We start from the raw sequence: 22400 nt of genomic DNA on the forward strand, positions 1-22400 counted from the left end.
TGGGCAGACAGTGGCTGAAGGCAAGAAATGCTGAAAACTGCTTCTGAAGTGACAAGGACAAACTCCTGCAAAAAGGAACCCCGTGGAAACGCTTTCATTGTTGTAATCTGTGCAGTAGCAAGAGACTAGGCAATAAAATTTGCCAGAACCATTCAGAATGCTTGCAGCTTATACAGTGTACCTAAAACTTTGTTGGGAGGGATATTTTGGTGTGACACTTATTTGGTGCTCTGATCCTTAATGCACTTCGCTTAAAAAGTAAAGCTTGTAAATCAGTCTCTGCAACTTTTTTGGTGGTGAGAAGTCATTTGCTTGAGTTGCAACCTTGATCAACCTATTACAAGCTGTAATATACTGATTGAGCAGAGCTTTCTTGCTGTCTAAAGTTAGTCCTCCCCCCCCCCTTCCCTGTGCGCGCACACACCCCAGTGTATTTTATTAAGGGTCTACAATGTGAGGGGGAAAACAAGGTATCTTTAGGGAAAAGATTTTGCAACACGGTTGAAAAATAAAGGCTCCAGCAAGTAATTATAAATACCAGGAAAGGGGGAGGGGATCACCTATTGCAACACAAAGGGATGTGGGGGTGGGCTCTTGTCTCCCTGCTGTGCAGTCAAAACTGTCATTAATCTTTATGTAAAGTGGATATCTGCAAGGAAGAATGGAGCCCAAAGATGCAGAGACTTCTAAATGCACAAACCACACCAGCAGCCAGAGATACACATGTCAATAGTGACATTTTGTTCAACAAGCTGAAGATGATCGCATTCAGCCAAATTGCCAACTGGTTAGTAATTGCTGAGGAGGGCTAAAGCATTTACCAGCATCTTATATTTTTTCAGGCATACAATTTTAAAAGAAGAACATCTCTGATTAGTTAGGGTGCTTTGCTTGTGCTGCCTGCCTTGAAAGTTTTCCACGTTATTTTACGTATAATTTGTGATCAAACTGCTTCTTCCAGCGAAGTTAATTCTTAATTTAAAAGAGTATTTGTGATCTTTTCATATCTGCCCCTCTATTAAGCTGTCTTGATTTTAAATAGACAATTCCCCCCCCCCCTGCCTGGTCAGAATGGTCCCTTACCCAGCTTTTGGGACAAAAAGCCATTTGTTAAAAACTTTTACCTACTGAGTCTTTAAAGAGGAGTTGCTTAATTTGGATTATCTATCCCTAAAACAGTCGAAATACGAGAAGTTACAGCGATGGTCTGTAGCAACAGGAAGACAGAAAGTGGTGTTGCATCTTAGAAACTTCATCATGGCATGAAATTAGTCATAGTATATGTTTAGGTCCTGTGCCATTTGTTTGTGCATCTATGTGATCAAAGGATATTTAGATACTGTTGCTTCATTACCTGTATTCTAGTCCTTCACTCCAGAAGGAAAGCCATTGTGCCATGAAATATACAGCATAGAGTCTTGCATAAACACATGTAGTATAATCTGATTTGTGATTGACAGCTTCCATTGAACTGCCATATGGAGACTTGTGAGTGAGATGTTTCTCCACTACAGTACTTTAGTTACCTACTCCCAACATTTTGTTAGAAAAACAGTGTTGCAGATTATCTGTGGGCAGCCTAGTTTGTGGGTAAAAAGGTAAAGGTAAAGGACCCCTGACAGTCAAGTCCAGTTGTGAATGACTCTGGGGTTTCTGTGCTCATCTCTCTTTCAGGCCGAGGGAGCTGACATTTGTCCACAGACAGTTTTTCCGGGTCATGTGACCAGCATGACTAAGCCGCTTCTGGCGAAACCAGAGCAGCGCATGGAAACGCCGTTTACCTTCCCGCTGGAGCGGTACCTATTTATCTACTTGCACTTTGACGTGCTTTTGAACTGTGAGGATGGCAGGAGCTGGGACCAAGCAACAGGAGCTCACCCCATCACAGGGATTCAAACCGCCGACCTTCCAATCGGCAACCCTAGGCTCAGTGGTTTAGACCACAGCACCACCCGCATCCCCAGTTTGTGGGTACACACACACATATATTTAGTGACACAGTAAACAAAACTTTAGTTGAAGTTATCTAGCCTTAAGATTGCATGTGCCCGACTGCTTTTGTGGCAGTGCGCAGTGGTCCAGTCTGGTTGGTCAGCAGTCAGATGGCGAACACATTAAGAACAACACTAAGTAAACAACTTTGCATTTTTCTATCATGGCATTTCTGTTAGTTTTGTGTTCCGACTGCCATTTCAGGACTTTGGTTATGCTTCTACAAGGTAGAACATACACAAAGAGTGGTTCTAAGAGAGGTTCAGTTGATATGAAATCAATACTCTGCCCCAGTTCACCCCCCCCCCAATGAAAAATAATTGCTTTATGTTCCAGTATTCTACTTTTACAGGACACAAGTGGCGCTGTGGGTTAAACCACTGAGCCTAGTGTTTGCCGATCAGAAGGTCGGCAGTTCGAATCCCTGTGATGGGGTGAGCTCCTGTTGTTCGGTCCCAGCTCCTGCCCACCTAGCAGTTCGAAAGCACGTCAAGTGCTAATAGATAAACAGGTACCACTCCGGCGGAAAGGTAAACGGCGTTTCCGTGTGCTGCTCTGGTTCGCCAGAAGTGGCTTTGTCATGCTGGCCACATGACCTGGAAGCTGTACGCCAGCTCCCTCGGCCAATAAAGCGAGATGAATGCCACAACCCCAGAGTCGTCCACGACTGGACCTAACGGTTAGGGGTCCCTTTACCTTTACCATTTTATTCTACTTTTACATGTTTGCCCTGATTTGAATGGGGAAACATTCTATGCATTAGCTGTTTAGTATTTTCATATTGACTTGCTCTTGATTTTGGCCATAGTATTCAAAGTGTCATCCTGCAGGACAGTCTATTTTTCCCAGTGTAGTTTCTAATAGCTTAGCAACCTAAAAGAGGTAGGTCTGATTACACTTTGTGCAAGAGAACTTGGTACTACTCCTTAATATTATAAACATTCTCAGGAACAATCGAGTCTTTTAGTGTACAAGACCTGGTCCTCTTTAGGAGGATTAGTAAATGAGGCAGTAATTTATTCAAAAGGATATATTTAGTAGAGGGCTCCTTAGCTTTATTTGACATAGCCCTGTCAGGCAAGCGCAATTTGTCAAAACCATTAAACAAGCTCCTCTTTTTCGGGAGGAGAGGTTTCCCTTAGCAAACTGACAACGGTAGAAACTGTTTCTAATTTAATAGAAACATATGCTTCCTGCAAAAACCTTAGCAAGCCACATGAATTGCAGGCCTGCTTGAATTGTTTATTTTCTCGCCTCTCTCTCTCTCTCTCTCTCTCTCTCTCTCTCTCTCTCTCTCTCTCTCTGTGTGTGTGTGTGTGTGTGTGTGTGTGTGTGTCTACACTAAAATCTTGTTTGGGGGCAAAGGGATTGCTTTGTGCTGAAGCTTCAGTAGTCTGTGATCTTAAACTCTGGAGAAAGTAGTAATAATGGCAGTGTTGGTGCACATTCCCCCTCCCCTTACGCCCATGCCCCCCCTCGTGTCTTGCAGCGTCTGATCATTAATAAACAGCAAGCACTCGCTTTGCCCTCTGGGCCTCAAATAGTACAGTATGCAACAAGGGAGTGCAAGCGAGGCAGGAGGATGGAAACAGTAGTATCGGGTTACAGTTTCAAAATATCGCAGGAGCATGTTAGCTGCCTTATGCCATTGACTTGCCATATAATTGCGTTGCTTATTTGTGTGAAGAAAGACTTCACCTTTTCTACCCAATTACAATAGGTGTTACTACTTTGGAGCTCTCCCAAGTTGTCCCCACCCCACCCCCAAAATTACTCTCAAGTGCAAGCATTTTGCAATAACTTAGAATCAAACTTTTCCCTTCTTAAAATAAGGTTTCTTACTACAGATATAGATATATATAGATATCTGTCCTCAGAGTAAAAACTTAGCTATGTATACGTCAATAGCCTCATTTGAAATCAGGATGCAAATCCTGTGATGTGTGAAGAATACAAGGCAGAAGTAGCTACTCTGAAATACTTTCCCATGCTTATGGAGGAAGGGTGAGATCTAGAGGTCACCCTCATAGTTTCTGCAGGGTGGCCCAAAACACATTTCAGATTGATATTGAGACCCTTGTGGAGCATCCAAAGATGAACTATTGTTAATTTATTTGCTGTTCGTCAATTTTCCATCTCTTTTAATTTGATGTGCAGTATCTCATAAACAAGTGGTTTTTTGCACATAAATTTAAAAAGTACCTAGCTTTTTCCCCACCAAGAAGCTTTGAGAGATATTTGTTGCAATTTTGCATCTGTAAATAACGGTGGGTGGGTGGGTGTTCTCCAGATCCAGTAAGTCACACACTTACAGGCCAATCATCAAAAGGGCTTTGGAGAGCAACATACTGTACACAAATTGGATTTCTGCCAGCATAGGGTATGGGGGATTAGAAACTTGCCCTTTGTGTTTGTGTGCATTATGGCTTCAGATTGATTAATTTATGCCTGACTCCACCTATCCATCCACACTGGAGTAAATGGGGAGAACTGGTTCGTGTTAAAAAATTAAACGCAGATCTCTCCAATGTGTGGTTTTGGGCAGCCCTGAAATCTTTACAGTGACAACCGATGAACACTACTAAACAAGTCTTTGTTCTCTGGCTCCGTAGTTATTTCCCAGAACTGAAAAGGAGCCAATTTTGATGCAATTCTAAAAAATATATTCTTAATAAATAATAGTTTCCTTGCGGAGGAAAGCGAAAGCATAGCTAATATAGACTTCATTTATTGAAGAGGGGGGAGCCTTGAAAGGTGGAAAAACCATAATATAATAACACTGTGCAGGAGGGGGAAAAGCTGACCTTCATTTTGGCATCTGCTTCAGTCCAACTTGCACACATGATATTACAGAGGGTCACAAACATCTCTTCTAGTATCAGAATCAGCCCACACTTTGTGCAATATACTACAGGGGAAAATACTGGTGTAACACCACTGTACATGTAGTAGACAAAAACGTTTGCAGCAGGTCATATTCCAGGACTGCTTTTTCATGATCGGAGGATAACAATCAAAGCCTTTAAGCCTCTGCTTCTTTACATTTGCAAAAGGTTAATTCTTCAAATTTGCAAAAGCTCCACACTTTGTGACCCAGCTTGCATGTCACATTAAGCCATACCGAAAATAAACTGGTTTAATGTGAACAAGCTGTGCTGCTGAAGCTATAGGTTCTATGCTCATCTCCTTCCCTTCTTCAAGCTGCCAGGAAACAAGCTGTGGTCGGGCTTGTCAAGTTGTCCGAACTTGTGGTTTATTTCTCTCCAAACAAACCACGAGTGGGGGCCAAGGTTTGTTTGCAAATTTATTGTGAGGATCACAAGTGTATACACGTCGAATGGGTTTGCTGCATAAAAGCCTGGGGAGAGCCTTCAAGAGGGTAAATCCAGGAGAATAATGACTTTCATCTCAGGAATAGTGAGCGCATTCCATGGGACAGTCAGAAAAAGAGCGTATAGTTTTTCAAACTACAGTTAACCTAAAGCCCTACTTTGCATCTTTGTTGGTGGAGGAGCATAGCCACGTTCCATATGATGGAGGAAATAAAATAAAAATTATTCCATGTTGCATAAAATGCTTCCAGAGTCTTCTCTTTTTAGCACTCATATTTGGCTATGGGCCAGATATTTTGATACCACAAGTTCAAAGGGAGCATATAGTTGAACAAATGTTTATTTTCGGGATGAGGAATTGTCACACTTTTTAAGGACTAATACCGGTAATGTGGCAAAAAAATAAAAGATACCCAAGACTCAGGGAAAGACTAAAGGAGCAAAAATAGTCAAAGACCAAGAATGACTTGTTCAGAAAAAGCACTACAAAGCCACCTCTAGTACATTGCAGTGATAAGGCCACACGTGTGCTGATCAGCAGGGCTCCCCCCACCCCAAATCTGGTTCAAAGCACACGTGAATGCAACATAGAAATGAAACAATCCGTTTGGGAAGGAATCTGGATCAGTTCCAATCTGTTACCTCCAAGGATGTGGACAGGCTGCTTGAATGAGTGAAAACAACCACCTGTCTCCTTGATCCTTGCCCATCCTGGCTAATAAAAGTGGTAGGCACATGAACTACCTACCAAGGAGGAATAGATTCTCAAATTAAATGAATATTTAAAATTGGCTAAATTAACAGCATCCATATGACAGCAGTCAAATAAAAAACTAAAAAACGAGTGGCAATGCTTTGATGATTATATGACAAAATATTGCTCTAAAAAGACATGCTAATATGCTTAGATTAAGAATGTAAATGCATCAAAACAATAAATTATCAATGACATATGTATGTATATAGAGAAAATAAAAACAATCAGAATGCAATGATAAGGGTAAAATAAATTATAGAGAAGATGAGTCGTGGTGGGGGGAAGTTAAACAGGGTGGTGGGTTTATTATATTTTGTTTATGTTTTTTCTTTTTCTTTATTGGCTATTGTATAATGATTTAATGTTTCTTTTCTGTTATGTATTATTTATTTATTTTTATTAAATTGAATGACGGGGAAAAAAACCTATAGTTTAAAATCAGCGATGGGATGATTTAACAGGTGGGATGGCTTTGCTCCTGTTTCTGACTGTGCCACATGTGGGAGGAAGCATATTAGTGTCTATCCTAGTTACAGGTAGGTAGCCGTGTTGGTCTGACATAGTCGAAACAAAATAAAGAGATTCCTTCCAGTAGCACCGTAGAGACCAACTAAGTTTGTCATAGGTATGAGTTTTCATGTGCATGCACACTTCTTCAGATACACTGAAGCAGAAGTCCCCAGATATAGTCAGATGGTGAGGGGGAGGTATTGCTCAGAAGGGTGGAGGGAGTGGGTGATTGAGTGTCTATCCTGTCGTGCAAAGAGGCTCAGGAGCAGAAGCCCCCTCAGTCCTTGGAGGTCTTCTCTCTCTCCCCCCCCCTCCCCTCCAATCTGATTGTAGGAACATTCATTTCTGCCTTGCCTCTCCTGAATCTTTGACTTTCTTATTTAATTTTGATTGCACCCCTTGGAGTGCAAATACTTATACATCAGTATGACAAAAGGAATACAGTGGTGCCTCGCTAGACAAAATTAATTCGTTCCACGGGTCTTTTCTTATAGCGAAAAATTCGTCTAGCGAATCCCATAGGAATGCATTGAATTTTTTTTGAATTTTTTTTTTTGCCCATAGGAACGCATTAATTGAATTTCAATGCATTCCTATGGGAAACCGCGATTCGCTAGGCGAATTTTTCGTAAAACGCATTTGTCTAGCGAGGCAAGCTCCACTCGAAAAATCCTTTCGTTAAGCGGAAATTTCGTTAAGCAGGGCATTCGTTAAGTGAGGCACCACTGTAATAAAAACAAACTTGAAGAGGCAAGCTTTTAACAAATGTAAATGGGCTCTCAAAAACAGCTTGTGATATATCATGGTTATTGTGTTGGAAAGGGTTCCCTCTGGGCTGGCCTAAGAACTTGGGAGTGACTGAAGTACCATAGCTCAGCCAGCTCCAGCTATTGAAAAGGCATATTTTGGGTAAGTGTAACCGAGGCATGCCTTGACTAACCTCATGGAGAGGCTTTATACACAGGGGAGGATGAGTGTTGAATAAGAGACCTCCAGAGTTCAGAGCGGATTCAAGTTGGCAAATCATTGCTCTTCCACTGTTACAGTATGTGAAGTTGGAAATGGCTACCTACATTTCAGCGGGTGCAGCACTGCTTAGGTGTGTTCATAGCAGTGGCTTTGCATTGTAAGTGAGAAAGGTTCGGTTTTGAGCATGGTTTCTTTTAAATCAGTGAAGAATGAATTATATGTGAAAGTAAACAGTCCTGTGTACAGGAAAGGCTGGGTGAGTCACTTCAAAGCTTAGCGCAACCCCCAACCCCCACAGCAACCACGAGACAATCTACTATTTGCTTAATTCTTTTAAGAAAAAGGAGAAGGCATTTTAACTTTTTGACTAATAAACCTTTAAGTCCTGTTCTTAGAAATCAGCGCAGTCATTTCAAACACTTAAGGCAGGGGTCCCCAAACTAAGGCCGGGGGGCCGGATGCGGCCCAATCGCCTTCTCAGTCCGGCCCACGGACGGTCCAGGAATCAGCATGTTTTTACATGAGTAGAATGTGCCCTTTTATTTAAAATCTATCTCTGGGTTATTTGTGGGGCCTGCCTGGTGTTTTTACATGAGTAGAATGTGTCCTTTTATTTAAAATGCATCTCTGGGTTATTTGTGGGGCATAGGAATTTGTTCATATTTTTTTCCAAAATATAGTCCGGCCCACCACATGGTCTGAGGGACAGTGGACCGGCCCCCTGCTGAAAAAGTTTGCTGACCCCTGACTTAAGGCAAAGCAACGGTAGAAAGTAGAGTGTTATTGGTGGTGTAGACAAAATATTTGCTACCTTCAATAACCAAAGCAGGGTTGCTTTGCTTTATAGAGCTGACATTTTTTTCTAATGGCACAGCATTGATCTCACAGCCTGACAAGTTTTACTGATCCAGTACTTTGTGGTGTTGTCTCTTTATGTTATGATCAAAAAGAAGAAGAAAAGCCCAAAAGTGATTTAAAAACAACAGCTTCCTTGTAATGCGCCTTTCTCTCTGATGGGACTCTAGGCAGCTTACATATACAAATAAGAACCATTTAAAGGAATTATTCTTTTAAAAGCATTTGTGAATCTTCCTCAATCTCCACCCTGTTCCCTCTTGCAAAACTGCACAGAACTATAAAACTGCAGCACTCCGGATGCATGCTTGATATCCGCCTTCTGCTCTCAGCGTACCCAGTGTCTCCCTGGGGAGAGAGAACATTCCATGCTGGTGGTCCCGGGGAGGTAGAGCTAAATCTCACTTTTGGGGACCAGTGCTAACTCACAGCATCCTCATGCACCTTGGGTTCTTGGAAGGCAGCCAAGAAGCTTCAAGTTTTTAAAAACTTGCAGGTTTCCTAATAGCGCGTTTTTCTAAAAAAAAAAAGTTTAGGGGTACTCTCATTTTGACTCAAGAAAACCACCATTTTATAGTTCAAATTGGGGGGAATAAATACAGTAAATGGACAAAAGTACAAATATTCACAAAATGTTTAGGGGTACGCATACCCCTGCGTCCCTCCAGAAAAGCAGCACTGGTGTTACTACCGTGTTTCTCCTAAAATAAGTCACGTCTTATATTTATTTTTCCTCCCAAAAAACACACCACGGCTTATTTTCGGGGGATGTCTTATTTTTTTCGAGCGGGAGCTGGCAACCGCGCCACCGGCCGAGCAGGGTGGAAGCACACATGCCCTCCCAGTGTTCCCCAAGGGATCTTGTGGGCCGATCCCTCCAGACCCTCTTGGCTTTGGGGTCCCTCGCTCCCTTTCGCCGCCGTCCTCCCCGCCCCCGGGCAAGCGCCTGTCTCTCCCCAGGGAATGGCATCCACACGGCGCGCATTCCTGAGCCAGCGGAGGGGCTGCTGGGACTTGTTTTGGCTCAGAGGGCCAATTCCTCCATTCAAACGCCAGTGTGCAAATCTGCCCTTGCCTGCCTATAGCCTGGCCCCCTTTCGGCCCGGGACCAGGCTGGTGACTGGTGACTGCTCCCGCCAGGTGTGCGTGTGTGTGTGTGCAAGGGATGAGTAGGCGAGAGTATGCATGGGCGAGAGGCAGACCGGGTGCGGGGCTAAGACGGAGGAAGGCGAGGAGGGAGGAAAAGGGCGGGCGCGCGCCACCAAAAGACAAACAGAGCGGGGAAAGTGGACCAACTCCCCCGGCTGCTCCTTCCGGCTCGGGAGTTTGCTCCTTGGGATGCTCGATTCCGCCGCGGCAAGAGGTGGCTGCACGGGAGCCGCTTCGGGGAGCGCAGCGCGAAGAGCCTGGTGAGAGGCAGCTGCGGCTGCAGGTGAAGCCGGGGATCTGCGTGGGCGACTGGGGGCGAGCGCCCTGAGCACTGTGGCGGTAGCGAAGAGGCGCCCGATCAGCCCGCCTCTCAGCTGATCTGGCGCCTCTTCGCCACCGCCGCAGCGCTCAGGGCGTTCGCCCCCAGTCGCCCACGCAGATCCCGGGCTTCACCTGCAGCCGCAGCTGCCTCTCACCAGGCTCTTCGCGCTGCGCTGCGCTCCCCGAAGCGGCTCCCACCCCCGCAAAACACAGTGAGGCGCCCGCGGGGGAAGTGCCGAGAGCGCCCAGGAGCGCGGCTGCAGCGACGGTAATCCCAGGGGCTGTGGAGGTGGCTGTGGGCACGCGCCAAGCCCCAAAGCACGACGGTGGCGGTGGAGACGGACACTGTGAGTGGCATGAAAAGAAGAAGGTCGCCAGCAAGCGCGCTGTTGCCTCTTGCCGGCTCTTCCGAAGGCGCTTAAATGCCTTCCTTTCCTTGCCAGACCTGCTTCCTCCCCCCCCCCCGCTTATTTTTGGGGTATGTCTTATATTTATTCTACTCATGAAAAGCCTGCCATGGCTTATTTTTAAGGCCCGTCTTATTTTAGGAGAAACACGGTATATAGTTACTATACTTTCTCTGTGAAGAATTACTCCAGAGACACTGCACTTTTTGTGTTCTCTCTAAACTGAAAAGTTTGTAGCCTGGCTCTTAAAATATGTCTACTCTGAAGTAGATTACTCTGAATTCAGTGGGGCTTAACTTCCTGCTCAGTATACTTCAGATTGTAGACTTAGTTCTCTCTCAGCTTTTCTTCCTGTTCCTGATAAAAGAACTTTCCCCTCGCTGTAGAGTATTTATTTGACAGTTTAAAAACTACTGGCATTCAGTGTCCTGTTGGTGAGTGAAGAAATTGTTTGAAAAGGAGTTTCCTAATTGGAAAACTCTGAAGATGGTGGTATCTTCCAGGGATACTGTTGCACTGTTTAAAAGGTGCTTTAGGATTGCTACGATTCTTGAGTATAGCTCAGGGGCAATGGCTTGATTCAGTGAACTGTACATACATTCTTAAGCCACAGCTTACATGGTAGAATGCAAGGCAAAACAGATACAAAGAATTTACAGCACACTTGTGACACAGAAAATAAACTGCTTCTAACTGAAATGGATTCCCGTGTGGAGACAGAAGAGCACTGAGAAAGCAGGGTGGGGGTGTTTCAAGTGTGATTGATTAGCAAATATAGAGCATGCAGAAATCAAGACCTCTCCTCTTCCCCCCCACCCCCACCCCATTCATTCAGGGACTCAAGAGGCAACTATCACAGACCAAGGGCATATTCTAGCCTGGTAAATGCACCTATGGGGTGTACAGAGGAGGCCTGGCGAGAGTGTGTAGTGTAGCGAAGCGAAGCGAAAGACCTAAAGGGCCACACAGAGAGTCATTGAGGGCCACACCCAACCCCTGGACTTGAGGTTGCCCACTACTGCTTGAGAACAAGTATGTGTGGCCATCATGGAGTTGCAGTGCTGAGGAGCATTTCTGCATAATAGATGCACACCCATTTTTTATCTGTTAAGGACAGCTCGTCTTCACTCAGTTGTTGTTGTTTTCCATCTTCACTCAGTTGCAGTGTTTTGTGCCCGAGGCCTATGTCTTACAAGAGGGGCGGGACTCAGTTAAGATTGTGGGACATAAGGTCAGCAGTTGGAATCTGCATGACGGGGTAGGCTCCCGTTGCTCTGTCCCAGCTCCTGCCAACCTGGCAGTTCGAAAGCATAGCAGTGCAAGTAGATAAATAGGAACCGCTGTGGTGGAAAGGTAAACAGTGTTTCTGTTACAGTGTTCCGTTGCGCCAGAAGCGGTTTAGCGCTGCTGGCCACATGACCTGGAAAGCTGTCTGTGGACAAATGCCAGCTCCCTCAGCACCGCACCCCATCGTTGCCTTTGACTGGCCTTAACTGTCCAGGGGTCCTTTACCTTTACCTTTAATCTTACAATAGGCTTTAGGTTGCTTTTTTAAAAAAATTGCAATCTACCACCACTTGTAACTCTGAGGCATTGTGCAACTGGGGTGGAAAGCAGACCTAGAGTTATAGGACAGATTATATTCCTGCAGGCTGTAAGTGAAAGGCAGAAGATCTAGCTGTTGGGATAGCCAAGATCCCAGGAGCTCTAAATCAGGCATCCCCAAACTTCGGCCCTCCAGATGTTTTGGACTACAATTCCAATCTTCCCTGACCACTGCTCCTGTTAGCTAGGGATCATGGGAGTTGTAGGCCAAAACATCTGGAGGGCCGCAGTTTGGGGATGCCTGCTCTAAATGAAGCCTCTTCTTTATGCCACCTGACATCCTCCTGTCCCTCCTTGCAGATTCTGATTTGTCAAGGTGGGGGATGATGAGCAGTAAGTTCTTAAGGCACATCTGTGTGACCATCAGAAGAGCTCAGAAGGTGTCCTTCCCGATGAATGTAGACTAGCCTTAGGCCCAGTGTTGTTCTTTGCTCTACCTCAAGAACTTCTTAGCTGCATTTCTTAAGGTTACAAAGCAAATACAGTACTTAGTTCTTTACCTATAACCTTCTCCTTCCTGAGTAGCTTTGTGTTTCTCTGTTCAGTGAGGAAGATGAGCAGCGTGTCTGGTGAGGCAGCCCAAACCTACAACTAGCATTGGCATTCCCTTCCAGATAGGACAATAGCCAACCCTACCAATATATTTGGCGCTTGCGTGCCATTTTTACATCCCCCTACCAGGGTAGTGTTTTGATAAATATTCCCATCCTAATTTACATTAGGGTGTGTGCTGTGGAGGGAATGCTTTGTGCGTGCTTGTATTTTCTGCTTTGGAATAACTCCAAAGAGAACTCTTGCAGCTGCAGTTCCAAGGACGGTGTACCTTATTCACTGAGGTCTTGAGGAGGAGGGAGAGCTTTTGCAGGGGGGATAACTTTTACAGCCTAGGGGCTCTTGCCACTGCAGTTGCTTCAACAGTCAGAGCCCAAGAAAAAATTCCTGCACGTATGATGTGTGCAGCTGTGTTCTAGATGAAGAAGAAATTCAGGGATCGGTTAGGTGGGCAGGCAAGTGACCCCAAATGATGTTGATTGTATGCCTCTAGGTTGTTAAGCTTGGATGACTGGCACGCAATTGTATGTTAACAGACCTGGTGCTTTGGACCGAGACTTCAAATTCTAGATTAAGCAGACATGAGCAACTTCTCATTTCAGCCTGCAGCTTGTATTCTCCACAAGCAGTCAGACATGGGTCCCTGTCTGGATAGATTCAGAAAACCAAGAATTGCACAGTACAGTATCTGTTCTGTGCATTGCGCCTGAATCTGTGTAAGCAGTTCTCCATAAGCTTTGTTATCAACTCTCCAAGCAGCTGCCAACAAGCGACAATATACTACAGATCACCACTTTTAACTGCAGGGGAATGTTTCATGATGCCATAAGGCAGAGGTAGCAGACCTTTGATCCTCCAGATCAGAGGTCAGCAACCTCCGGCCCATGGCCCGGATACAGCCCACGGAAGCCGTTTATCCGGCCCACTCAGCAAGTCCCCCGTGTGCTGCACTAAACTGGTGCACTCACTGAGCGGTGCCGGAAATGACTCCTGCGCAGACGCCAAAAATCACTTCTGTGCAGGCATAATTTCCGGCATCTGCGCAGACGCAGAAGCAATTTCCGGCGCTGCGGACATGCGCAGACGCCATTTCCGGCGTTGCACAGCGCCCGGAACTGTTGTTTTTCTCTTTGACATCTGGTGGGAGGGCGTTCCACAGGGCGGGTGCCACTGCCGAGGAGGCCCTCTGCTTGGTTCCTTGTAACTTGGCTTCTCGCAGCGAGGGAACCGCCAGAAGGCCCTCAGCACTGGACAATGTTTTATTTTTGGTGCACACTTGTTGTAGGTGGCATCGCTGCCAGTTTTCATGTTATTTCAGTGGTTTAGTAATGGACTGCACAATATCATGGGATAACATTTAGATTTAAATCAAGGGCAGCTTCCCCCCCCCATCAAGTAAAACAATAGAAATATTTAACTAACTGACCGATCACATTGGTTCTGTCCCCCAACGAAAGTCCTCCCCCCCCCCAAAAAAAAAATACTGGCTACGCCCATGGGCTGTACCTGTATTAGGCGAGTGTGTCCCACCCTGTGATTACCAGTTTTTATCAAATAAAAAAAAAATCCTTCCAGTAGCACCTTAGAGACCAACTAAGTTTGTCATTGGTATGAGCTTTTGTGTGCATGCACACTTCTTCACAGATACTGAGGGCGCTACTGGAAGTTTGTTTGTTTGTTTGTTTGTTTTTGACTACGTCAGACCAACACGGCTACCTACCTGTAACCAGTTTATATCAGTTTGGAGTGCCTTACTGGATTAGCAGAAACCAGTTTCAGCTTCTGCATTCTCTCCGTAGCCCTGAGAGCTAAAAATTTCATTATCTTTCAGTGAACACCCATTAATGATTGGTGGGAGGTTCGAGGGAATGGGCTTAACCCAGGCACCCCCAAACTCAGCCCTCCAGATGTTTAGGGACTACAGTTCCCATCATCCCTGACCACTGGCCCTGTTAGCTAGGGATGATGGGAGTTGTAGTCCCAAAACATCTGGAGGGCCAAGTTTGGGGGTGCCTGGCTTAACCAGTGAACCTAAAGGACTGTTTTAATTCTGCAGGACAGGCCCAGAATATTTTCCTGCCTGGGCCAAAGGACAAGATGGCATCCCCTTCCCATTCTATGTAGAGAAGTTGACCAGGCAGGCACTTGAATTTTATTAACACTGGTGATGGGGAAGCATCATCCTTGGCACCTGAGGCTCCAAGCTAACTGAGGGGGTGCAGAGCAGGCCACAGCTTGAGGCACCTAATGTCCTTGTTACCACAATAGAAAAGGCACTTCCTGCTCTTACTTCCTCTCATGTGACTTAAACCACATATTTGCATTTGAATGTTGAGGCCTTCAGCTCTTTTTCCAGTGCCCTTTACTTGTTAAGGTTTCTTTCTTACCTAACCTTTGTCAGTAACAAAGAAACTGTAGCATGGGGCTTAGCATATGTGCGACTCCTTAACATTTCAAGGTGCATGCTTGCTGTGATGCCATCAAATGTTAGCAGCCCGAAAGAGAGAGGTGGTTCTCTCTAGGACGTTTGTTCTCTGGCTTTAGAACCTGAGCAGAAATGTCTCTGAATCTGTACCTTAGACCTTACTTTAGCGTAAGGCCCTTTGTATTAGGGTCCCAGAACCAGTGCAGGTTGGATTTCTCTCTTTCCAAAATTAATTACTATGACACACACACACATGCATAAATACACCATTCAGTTATTCTGATGTTCATGGGTAACTTCAGCCTTTGATTTCCAACTCATATCTGGTTTGTGTTTAGGGGTAAGTTAAAGTAGAGAAGTGCTAGATTAAAGGCAAGACAAAGAGCCTAGAATAACCAGGATTTCTGTCTGGTTTCCCCCTCAAGGTAACCTGGTGAAGACGAGGGATTTGAGCGGGGGGGGGGGGGTGTCATTCCCTGCTTCTCAGTGGCTTCTGCATCCCAGATACAGAAAGTTTTGGCTTCTCTTTCTTTTTCTTCTCTATGCCCCATGCAGGGTGCAAGGTGAGGAGAGCATATGGTGCCCAACATCTCCGTCTCTGAAACTATCATGATCTCCTCTGCATGCCTGAGCAGAAACTACTGTAACTTTTGATAATGTGTGTGAATCTGTTGCTTTGCTACTCAGCAGAATTCAGGTGCCCATGGCAAGCTGCTTTGATAGAGAGCTGGGTCCTTTTTTCTTTTTTTAATAAAGGGTGAAAGCATTTCAGTTTATCTACAATTTCAAATGCCTTGTGCATTGTCACTCTAATAAATTACAAAAAGACCAAGACCACAGTTTCTGTGCAGTTCTGAGGACTTTCCTTAAAACAAGATATAGATGTTGCACGTGTTTATTTTTTGTTTAGTTATCATTTCCTCCTTTTTTTCAGATATATGTTGGGGAAAGGAGGAAAGCGGAAGTTTGATGAGCATGAAGATGGGCTGGAAGGCAAAGTGGTGTCTCCTACTGATGGTCCATCGAAGGTGTCTTACACCTTACAGCGCCAGACTATCTTCAACATTTCCCTTATGAAACTTTATAACCACAGGCCATTAACAGAGCCAAGCTTGCAAAAGACAGTTTTAATTAACAACATGTTGAGGCGAATCCAGGAGGAACTCAAACAGGAAGGCAGCTTGAGGCCTGTGTTCATCACCCCTTCACAGCCTCCAGATCCTCTTGGAGAAAACTTCCGGGAGGTTCAGCCTGCCTTTAGCCATCTGGCTTCTCCGCCAGTCCACCCCACTGACTCAGCAAGCACTACTACGCCACTGGAGTCTTGCCTCACCCCTGCCTCTCTGCTTGAGGATGACACTTTTTGCACTTCCCAGGCTGTCCTACAAGATGGTCCTATAAAACTACCACCTCCAACTATCCAACCAGTAAAGGACAGTTTCTCCTCGGCCTTGGATGAAATTGAGGAGCTCTGTCCAACACCTACCTCCGCTGAGGCAGTAGCAGCTACAGCAACAGAAATGACGGCTTCTGATAACTCTAAGGAGAATTCCAGTGAATCCAGCATTCAGAAGTCCGAGGGAGTCCAGGAGAACAGAATAAATGAACCTAAACTAATGGACTCTTTACCTGGCAATTTTGAGATCACAACATCTACAGGTTTTCTTACAGACTTGACCTTGGATGATATTCTCTTTGCTGACATTGATACTTCTATGTATGATTTTGACCCTTGCACATCTACTACGGGGGCTGCCTCAAAAATGGCTCCTGTCTCTGCAGATGACCTCCTAAAAACTCTGGCTCCCTACAGCACCCAGCCAGTAACCCCCAATCAGCCTTTCAAAATGGATCTAACAGAACTGGATCATATAATGGAGGTGCTTGTTGGGTCTTAAAATATAGCAACTTTTTACAAAAAATGTTCCAGTATAAACACTTGGTAGTATTTTCACAACCTTCTCCCTTCTTACAAATCTACGCAAACAGACAGACAGAAAGACAGACACACACACACACACACCACTTTGCATGCATCTTTGCTTGTCTTTTTCTAAAAAGGATCACACTAGTTTTTGCTTCAAGCAGAGTTGGAGTGCCTTCATCCATGTATGACCACTTTTAATGTATTTTTGAAAGTGGTTCCTCAAGGGAGACCTGAAATCCTGATATGGGGGGGATGCATATTGTAAACAATATTAATATGTTTGACAAAAAAATGAATTGTAAAAGCTAAGCACAAGGATTATGTTGGGGAAAAGCTGTAAATTGCATGTGCATATTGTCTATTTTTTCTATAAGTTTTATTGCAAGAGGTTAAAATATTATTTAGATAATCGCTGTAACTTTTTGGCATTTTAGCCCTGTCTAGGTTGACATAGCAATTCAGCCTTTTTAGAGGTATTAACTATTCCTCTTTAAATGTTGCATTTACATGGCTCTTAAAAGAAAAAATACCTGCTACCCAAATTTATTTTATATTTTTGTACAGATTCTGCAATTTATGATATTGGGGTCTTTTCTTAAAAAAAAGAAAAAAAGAAAATCAAAAAAACAAAAAGCTGTTTATACTCACACACACAAAAAGGAAATAGCTATTTTGGTAGGATTTGCTCACCCAGTTCCTGCATACACCTTCTGATGTATAAGAACTGCTTGTAGTTTTATACAGACTTGTAGTGTTTTATATGTGTATAATGGTGCAAAGAGAAATTTGGATCAAATCATTCTAAAGTTGGCCTCCCTGAATCCAGACACACATGCTTGAAGGAAAAGGCCAAGGGCTCTTCCCTTTTAAAGTTTCACAAATATTTGCTCCCTACCGCGTACTACTGTGATTTTAACAAAAACCTTAGAGCCATGTCTATTCCAACACTGATGTCAAACAGTTGGCAGGAAATAGCTGTGAAACTTCATTCTGATTAAATTCTCTCTTCCTCCCACCCTAAAATGATCAAGAATATTTTTTTAATCATGAAATGAAGCATTTAAAAAAATTAAAGTACTAAAACCTGACTTCAACCACATTCTTAACAGAAAATTAAGCATCCTTAATCTCATTTGCTTGGGAAAGGCCCATTATGTGAGCTGGTCATGGAGCAAAAATTTAGGATCCAAATTAATGGCCTTCTGTGTGCTTAACTCTCTGTTGGATTGCAGCCATTGTATTTGCATCTAGGCTTAGAATGTCATGACTTAGTAAGTTGTAATTATTTTTAAATGGAACCATATTACAACAATGTGTCTAGCCTTTTTTTTTTAAAAAAAAAAGTTTTTTGGCTGCATAAACTGGCTATGCTTACTTTGAATGTAAGTTACATTGAAGTCAGTGAAGCTTTCTTCCATGGAAACGTGTTTTGGGGTCTTGGGAGAAGAAAATGTTCCCTCCCCTCCAATGGTGTATCACGAATATACTGTACTCCTTTGAATTAGTCTTACTTTTCGCCTTTTCTTAGAACATACTCACTGTGTTAACAAGTGCTGGGAAAAAAGAAAGAAACTTCAGTATTACTGCAGTGAAATCATCTCTTATCAGCACTGGATGGACTCACTCAAATATCCACTGCTGTCAGAACTGGAGCCTGTCACATTGCGAACTCTTGGTGTCTTCTCTAGGGTTGGTTTCTTGAACTGACCGTGTTACCTGCTTTACACTTTATAAGGCCTGTTTTATTTTGAATCGACAACTGCAGCTCTCTATGCATGTCTCCCTTCCTACTGCAGTCTTCTCATTACAGCTACTGTTGCAATTCCCACCCCCTGTTTTCATTTGTGATGTACATTTATTTTAAAGAAAATTTGCAATGTTATCTATCATGCCTGTTGCTGAAATTGCTATGGCATATTAATTTTAAATGGTACTTAATTGAGTGCAGGTTACAAACTATATTGTTGATATGCATATGGCTTCTTTAGGAATAACTTTTATATTTATTTAAGAATTTTTAAATTATGTTTTATGTAATTTGGCAATATTCAGTCAGTTCTGCTCACTTCTTGTCATGGATTTAAAAAATTGTGTCTTGTCTGCCTTGAAGAAGGCAGCTTTATAAAACTGGCACTTTAGAACAGGCCATCTCTATTTATTTAAAATGCATATAATGTATTATGTGGCATGCACACTCAGTCCTCATTCCCTTACCAACCAACTTGGCAAATAGAGAATTGCTTGAGCTAAATGCATCGATTAAATCCCATTTCGGCCATTAGTTTTTAATACTTTGAAAAGTGTCAGTCAGTGTGAAATAAGTGAAGTTTTGAGAGAATACTTTTGCTTCTCACCAGTGGTGTGTATGGCAGAGGGTGAGCCATTCAAAACTCCTAATGACAGGGTGTAACAACTCATTTAGATCCATGTATACAGCAGGTGGTATATAAACCATAAATATAAATTAGCCGGTCACACAAAACCGTGTATTGGTGGAGTCTAGCCTTATCAATAACTCCACAAAATTTACTAGCCCACGGCAGTTTCTGCTGACCCTATCCACATCTGAAATGTGCAGCACCAGAGTAGTCTGAAGTTGAAAGAGCCAGCTCACTACACAGTTATAGAATCTTCTCTCTGGGATTGAGCTGGAGATGGTGCTTATGTGCCCCAGGCTACCAGCCAAGTTACTAGTTACAGCTTCGGGTACAGATATTGAAAATCACAGGCTTGGCTCAGCAATTGTTAAACTTACTCCAAACATCTCTCTGCTGGTGCAATATTAAGTTCAGGCTAAAATCCATACAGTTATAAGCATCATTAAGAAGAACATCAATGTAAAATAAGTGCTTTCTCCATTGTTAAAATCTGACTCTACACTAACTTAGAAACAATTGTCCTCCTCCTTTGGACTAGCTAAGAATTTAAACAAGTTCCATATGTTGGAACATCATTTTTAGAGCAAAGCAGTAAGTTGTTTTTCAAAAACTGGCCCTCCTACCCTGCACAGTGAATCCATTATAGCTTTTGTAGCTGAAGTCTATCTTAGAACATAATTTGGAGCAAATGGGTGGCATATGTGACCAGGAAAAGCAACTTCTCTCTAGTATTTTGTGTCCAAATGACCAAGTGTTTCTTATAATGCATTGTAGCCCTTGAAAATATGAACTGAAATAACTTCTGCTCCTGCATAGTCTTCTCCCCAGTGTGACTCACATTTCTTGAAGGGCCAACTTTTAACAGGCTATGATTTCTCCCCCCCCACCCCCGAAGGGATGAATACTGGGGGGTTTTTTATTTACACTCATGTGCAATGAAGTTACAAGAAGAGAGCAGAATTTAAAAGAGCTTTTTTGAATCTGAAGTAATTTTTTCCATAAGTTATTTATTCCTTCTTATTTTTCCTTTTGTAAATATATTTATTTTATTGTGAAGCTAACAACATCTGGATTGTAACATGTACAGAATGTATGGTAGGAATGTATTCTCTGGTAGGAATGTAAATCCATACGAGAGGGGAATGAAAGTTAGGTTTGAAGATTAACTGGGTTCTATTCAGGATACATGTCATTCACAAGATTCTTCCCCCATTTCTCTACTCCTCCCTTTCTACTATGAGTAGATCTGGTTGGATAGAATTATGCAAAAGAAAAAAAAGGTTTATAGACTTACTTATAAAAATTGAGCTGTTTTGTATTCTTGGTTACTTTTTAAAAGGGCCAGATCCTGTTTTCAGCAGCCAAGCATGGCCTTGGTTTCTCTAAGGCTTTGACACACCACCTTTTACCCCTTTAAGCAAATTATTGCCCTTAAGCAATTTATTCTCGCACTGGTACTTGAGTCAGACAGGTGTGTTAGGCCAGTATAGTCTGAGGCACCTGAATATGCTTGGTGATCAATGTAAACATGCACACGAAGACCTGGAAGGGCCCACACAGTCCCCAAGCTTATTGTTGAGCAGGGCACTAGCATAGTGAGAGAGGTGGTTTCAGGCCAGCTTTCAAAGTGCACAGTTGAACTGGTCATTAGGATAAAACAGTCTGACCACACAAGAAACAACAATGCACATATCCAATTATGATCCATTAAAATTAGGAGTTGATTGTGTGGGTTATATCTTTGCTAAATTGCCCCTCACATATTTTTAAAGCATTTTAGAAGTGCTAGGCGGTTTTTTCATTTTTCGTTTGGCCACGGAGTTTAACTGGGAGGGGTGTGGCAGCACAATCTATTAACAAAGCTGAGTGAGATTGGCCTTGACATTGCACCTAAAAGTTGGTAGTCCTTTCCCTCTGCTTTTTGGACTAATGTAGTACAATCTGCTGCAAAAAGGCACGCTCAGACATTTTTGCTGCATTATTTACTTTTTAAAGGCTTTAAACATTTTAAATGCATGTGCAGTACTAGCCAGGCAGGTGCCGATGAGTAGAGAACACTATTGAAAGAAGCCTGCCATGGATTAGACCCAACAAAGCTGAGTTTCCTTGGGTGTGCATGTACTTGCCCCAGCACTGCCATGGAAACCTAGGACAAAACTAAGCAGTGCAGCTTATAAGCAACTAGGGATGGGGAAGAGGAATATCATGAAACAGGGGTTTGGCGGCTTGCCCCCTGAATAGATAACGCAACTTATAGTGACTTTGCTAGTCTTGTGAGTGCTGCATGGCTTGCAGAGATCACCTGGCCTGGACCTTTGTACGTGAAACTGAGGAAGGAAACCTATGTGGGCAAAAACGGTGGAGTTTACTGAACAAAAGCTGTTTTTAGGGTACTATCGCTAGTAAAGTATGAGCATTTGCCTTCATATTGTTTTTGCTGCTCGTCAAAGGAATTTGCTAATGCAAGTGCAGACAGTAGATCTGTTAAGGCAAACATTTTTTAAAAACCAGACATGCTTTCCAAAGGTTTGCAAAAGTGTGCTTCAAGACAGGTTAAAGTAGTGCTGAGGAACATAACAGGTCTTCAGTAGTGCATTTTGTGCTGGTGTGAAACAAAACTTTCCCCTGCCCTCCCCACCTTTTAAAAAGATAGCTGAATGCCAGAGGATTATGCACATCACCTTTTGTCTGTCTTACACTCCAGACCCTGAGTTTGAGAGTAAGAACTCCCCAGCATTCCTGTTCCCAAAGGAGTAACTCTAAGAGATAACCCAGGAATATACCTGTAACAGTTCTAAGCACACTCACTAAACTACAGAGAGAAATCATGCTAAACCATTACAAAACCAATTAGAGTTTGGAGATTAGTTGTGCCCTTGCTCCCAGGCTTCCGGTCCAAAGAACCACAAGTGTGCATCAGTACTCTTCCAATTATCCCCCTGCCACCATTATTCCTTCTGCAGAATGGGTTGCCTGCTGGAAGAAGAAGTGAGTGCCTGGCCTCACTGTGGCACATTATGCAGCCCTGTCCTGTACCTGGACACCTCTGGAACCAGTATGCAAACCCAGGGACTTTATGGTGATGGTGTTTCCAACCACCCCAGCCTCCTGTGTGGGTGAAGATTCCCTCACACATTGCCCTTACTGACTGGTTGCTCGTGTTTACAGCGAGATCATAATACAATCGCAATTTTTCTAAAGTGACCAGTGTGAGAATAAAT

The 22400-nt window shown here is 43.5% G+C and overlaps 1 protein-coding gene across 5 annotated transcripts in view; it reads left to right on the plus strand.

Moving 5' to 3' along the window:
- The window catches only part of SERTAD2 (SERTA domain containing 2), a 139884-nt gene extending 118206 nt beyond the window's left edge, over positions 1–21678 (plus strand). For 4 of the 5 annotated variants that reach the window (XM_035110260.2, XM_035110257.2, XM_035110258.2 and 1 more), the window contains 2 exons: positions 15809–16754; positions 18330–21678. In XM_035110260.2, the coding sequence (XP_034966151.1) occupies positions 15813–16754; positions 18330–18503 (1116 nt within the window). In that variant the 5' untranslated portion in view covers positions 15809–15812 and the 3' untranslated portion in view covers positions 18504–21678. Of the gene's footprint in view, positions 1–15808 lie in introns of all 5 variants that reach the window. The other variant, XM_035110261.2, reaches the window with a different exon arrangement.
- The last annotated feature ends 722 nt before the right edge of the window (positions 21679–22400 follow it).

The sequence above is a fragment of the Zootoca vivipara genome, chromosome 3, assembly GCF_963506605.1.
Source record: "Zootoca vivipara chromosome 3, rZooViv1.1, whole genome shotgun sequence".
Taxonomy (NCBI): domain Eukaryota; kingdom Metazoa; phylum Chordata; class Lepidosauria; order Squamata; family Lacertidae; genus Zootoca; species Zootoca vivipara.